The following is a 4619-nucleotide window of genomic DNA, read 5'->3' as shown; positions in this document are numbered from 1 at the left end:
TGTCTCTGTCTGTGTCTGTCTCTGTCTATGTCTCTGTCTCTGTCTGTCTCTTTCTCTGCCCAGTTATGCACTGAGTCATCCCCCACACCCAGGGATCATCCCAGATGCTCTGTGAGGCAGGCTGCTCAGAGCTTTGGATCTCTTGTTACTGGACTTGAAGATACAGTGGTGGATCTTAGAGCAGATAAGACTGTATATTCCTTGCTTAACCTTTTCCCAGTGACCAGATGCTGATGCTCTGATTTCAGGCAGGTGGTACCGAGAGTGACCTCTCCATCTTTAGGATTCCAGACTTACACCTCATTTCCAAAGTCCATGTATTCCAATACGGTATTGAAGAACTCTACTGCTCTCCTCAGAAGAAATGGGTCTTTCTGAGTAAGAAACACCCACATATCTTGCCAAAAGTAAGTCTGTTCTAGCAACTCCAGGGTGAAGGTGGGAGATGGTGGGAAGGTCCAGTCCTCAGGGAGGTTCAGGCAGACCACTCCTGCTCTCCTAAGCCCTATCATAAGGAAAGCCATTCCTATAGTCAGGAGATAATAATGTGCTTGAAGCAGTCACATGACCAACCACAATGGCAAATGTCTGCTTGTGAAGTGTCCTTGAAATTTGGCTGAGCCAAAGGACAAAGGCAGGTGAAATAACAGTCCCAGAACCCTTTGCTGGTCCTGAACTGGAAGCAATTTTCTATCACTGGCTGACATGCCTACCCACCCTTTGACACATTTCTCATAAGTGCTACCATACCCAGTGCTTTATACACTGCCTTCTCTCCTTACTGCCAGCTCTCTGGTGTCTGGTTCTTAGATTCTGTGAGAGAGATGGTCCAATCAGAGGCCAAGTACTTCTCGGGGCTCAAGCATATTTGTTTAATTTTATACATTGACATACTTTCAAAGCATCCTGGGTTACAGAAGACAGTCTCAATGTCTCATTTTAAGAAAAAATTACAGAACAGCCCTGGACTAGTTCTCTGCACAGGGAAAATGTACTTAACTAATCTCTGCCTGATGAGTCTATTACAATAGGATGACTGGACTCTGCTGGGATTGTGGATCACCATATGATGATGCTGGGTTTTGTAAAGGGAGCAGGAAGCTCCTTGGCCAGATGTGAACCTGTGCCTGTTTGATGGTCACTACACTAGTGAACTATGGTTTCCTTGGGCAGACATGTTTCCATTTCCGTCCAGTATTAGGGACTGGGTTCTACTGTCCTTTCCTCTACAGTTGTCTCTTCCAATGTTTGAGCTATTGACTGTTCATACTGTCCATGTGTCATAGCCTGCCTTTTGGTGGCCAAGGACATGGACTTGTCAGGACATGGAACTGTTTTCATTGTCTCAATCAAAATAGCATGCCATGGAAGTAGTGATGTGCTTTTAACTAAGCATTTGGGATTTTGGTCTTAATTTTTAAAAAAATTTATTTATTTATTTATTTATTTATTTATTTATTTATTTAATGTGCGTACACTGTCACTGTCTTCAGACACACTAGAAGAGGGCATCAGATCCCCATTGCAGATGGTTGTGAGCCACCATGTTGTTACTAGGGATTGAACTCAGGATCTCTGGAAGAGCAGTCAGTGATCTTAACTGCTGAAGATTTTGCTCTTACTTAAATGATTGAAATTTTGTCTGTGTATTTTGTTTGTTTGGAACAGGACACTTGGTAGCAAGTTTCGAGTTCCAAGATATCGAAGACAGCCTGGAATGGATGGGAGTCAGTGACAAGAACGTGATTGTCTGTTCAACTCTATCCTCTCTCTTGCTCTTTAGCATGGAGGGCTGCCATCTGCAGAGATTTCAGTACTACCCAGAAGAGATCTTGAGTCTATGGGTGGTAAGTTTAGAGTGTTTTTCCTCCAGTGGGGTTTAATAAAAATAGATTTATATTTTTAAAACTCCACACTGTTGGGGTGTGCGTGTGTGCATTGGCACATGCATGAGCACTTGCAGAGGACAGAGGCCAACTTCCTGGACTTAGTCTCTCTCTTTCCACCTTTACATGGTCCGAGCACCAGGCTTGCTCAGCAAGTGCCTTTACCTGATGGACTGTCTCCTAGCCCCTCTCCCTGTCTTTTGATCTGACACTGACTCCAGCCTTCTTACATTTGGGTGATCTTTGAAGGACCCTGTTTATGTCATCGTCACCTTTATTGATGGCTCTTTGGAGGTGTACACATGGGAGGAGAGAAGCCTGCTGCTCAGGAGGTGTTATCGGCTGACAAACAGGAGACATTTGACATGGCAGTGGTAAGCTCTGCTTCTTAACTCAAACTGGACATTAATTTTTAAACATTTCTGGGGCTGGAGAGACGGCTCAGCAAATAAGAGCACTGGCTGCTCTTCCAGAGGACTTGGGTTCAATCTCCAGCATCCACATGGCAGCTCACAAGTGTCTGTAACTCCAGTTCCAGGAGATCTGACTCACACCTTCACAACAATGCATTTAGAGTTAAGTTAAACATATTAAAAAGTTCTATGTAAAATGCATTTTTAAAAGAGAAATGAACTTTTTATAAAAAGATATGACTATATTTAGGATCTCCATCACCATACAGAACAGACATGGTGTTGTGAATGTGTAATATTTAAGTAGAGGCAGGAGGATCCAGAAGTTCAAGGTCACCTTCTGCTGTTTAGGAAGTTTGGCAGCCAGATTGGCTTAATTGCAAAACCATCACAAACAAACAAAAGTAGGAACTGGGTAAGCATAACACACACCTTTAATGACCTGTGGGTCACAGAGATGGAACCCTGGTCATGAGGTTTGCTGGGTAGTGCTTTTACTGACTGAGCATTTTGCTAGCCCTCCATCTTTTTTGAGACAGATTATCTCACAGAACCTAGAGTTTACCCTTTCCACCAGGCTGGCTCACAGCACTGTGATTACAGTCTCATCATGCTGTACCTGGCTAGTACAAGGCTACTGGGGATCTGAACTTAGACCTTAAAGCTTCAAGCAGCCAGCACTTTACTCATGGCTGGACCTTCCCCCAAGCCCCAGACTTGACTAATATAGTCTATCCAGTAAAAAATTCACAGGAAAATCCATCTTTATTTTGCACCCATAGACTTGTGGTAAAAACACTTTGGAACAAATCTGGACCTGCTCTTAAAGACTGAACTGTAGTCTTCTTTCCCTAGGCCTGGATTTGCTTCCATTATTTCAGTTATCCATGGCAAACAATCTAAAAATATTAAATAGAAAATTCTGGACATAGGCTGAGAAAATGTGTGTGAGTGTGTGTGTGTTTATTAGTGGTAAAGTGCTTGCCTAACACACCCTAAACCCTGAATTTCATCCACGTATACACACCTAGTCACAATGTAAGTTTTACAATTTTTATACTGCAGCCTCCAGTTTGAGAGGATCCAGTCCAATGGCCTCTTCTTACCTCTATGGGCACTGCATGCATACAGTGCACAGATATGCATGCAGGCAAAACACTCATATGTAAAATAAAAATAAATCTTTAACCTGCTAGGCTAGGGGCACACATTCAGGCAGGCGGGTCTGAGTTCAAGACCATTCTGGTCTACATGCAAGTTTCTAGGACAGCCGATGCTAAGTAGAGGGCTTGTCTCAACAACAAAACAGGAAACAGATGTATGTCAGGTTTACACAGCAAGTTCCAAGACATAACCCTATCCCAAAAATCCAAAATGAACAAATAATGTATACTGTATTGGTGACTTTTCTCGTTGCTGTGATAGTTACTATCTGATCAAAGTAACTAAGGAACAGTTTATTTAGGCTCACTGGTGTGAGAGGAGACAGTCCACCCCAATGGAGTTCCCAAGTGTGTCTCCTAGGGGATCCCAGATGCAGTTAGACCGACCTTGAACATTACTCTCCACTCACGTCATTCTGAGCAGGGTGAAGAAATCTTCCTCCTTCCCATCCAGGGTATGAATCATCCCTCTGTCCAACATGTGCCCACTCTATACACGACCCATTCATCAGTCTCTTGGTGGCTGCCTTCTGGGACAAACTGTCACAGTGTATCAGTCAGTGTAAATGAACACTGCTGGTTCATACCTTGGTGAGTACAATGCCAAAACAAAGGGCATGGAAGAGAGGTGCCCTCATCAGAGAAAGGAAAGGTGAGGATTTATTCCTGATCCTGTATTCATTCATATGAGAAGGCACTTAAGGGTCAGATGCTTCTTGAGCATGCTCAATTTAAATTCCTAATCCACGAGTCACGGAAGCAGACTTGGGTCTGTATTCCTGAGTGAACTCAAGGCACACATGGTCAAAGGGCATAAAGCTGGACAAAATTACTTCTGCTTACTTTTTTCTAGTTTTAGCTGTAGGAAAAAGGACATTTTCAAGGTACCAGAGGGTTCTTGCCTTGCCTCGTTGCTCACAGGGGTTACTGGTGGGCAGCTCCTATTGCACGAATAACAAGCCCAGAACCTTCACTTGTACTGTCTACCTGGATTTTTGTTGGTTCAGTTGGTTGTTTTTATTGGTTTGAGGATGGTTCCGTAGGGGTGTTCATTTAAGACACAGCTCACTATGTAGCCCAGTTCATTGGTGAGCACAAGAATTCTCCTACTTCATCCACCTGAATGCTGAGGTCACAGCCATGAACCACCATGACCA

General features: G+C 43.5%; 1 protein-coding gene across 1 annotated transcript in view; it reads left to right on the top strand.

Annotated features, from left to right (window-relative positions):
* The window catches only part of LOC114636083 (F-box/WD repeat-containing protein 15-like), a gene marked incomplete at its 3' end in the record, with an annotated part of 16747 nt that extends 14487 nt beyond the window's left edge, over positions 1-2260 (top strand). The window contains exons 3-5 of the mRNA XM_028784373.1: positions 249-411; positions 1669-1847; positions 2136-2260. Of these exons, the coding sequence (XP_028640206.1) occupies positions 249-411; positions 1669-1847; positions 2136-2260 (467 nt within the window). The remainder of the gene's footprint in view (positions 1-248; positions 412-1668; positions 1848-2135) is intronic.
* Positions 2261-4619: the final 2359 nt, after the last annotated feature.

The sequence above is a fragment of the Grammomys surdaster genome, unplaced genomic scaffold, assembly GCF_004785775.1.
Source record: "Grammomys surdaster isolate TR1022 unplaced genomic scaffold, NIH_TR_1.0 121858, whole genome shotgun sequence".
NCBI lineage: Eukaryota > Metazoa > Chordata > Mammalia > Rodentia > Muridae > Grammomys > Grammomys surdaster.
The sequence above is the reverse complement of the archived record's forward strand: the minus strand, read 5'-3'. Positions and strand labels throughout refer to the sequence as shown.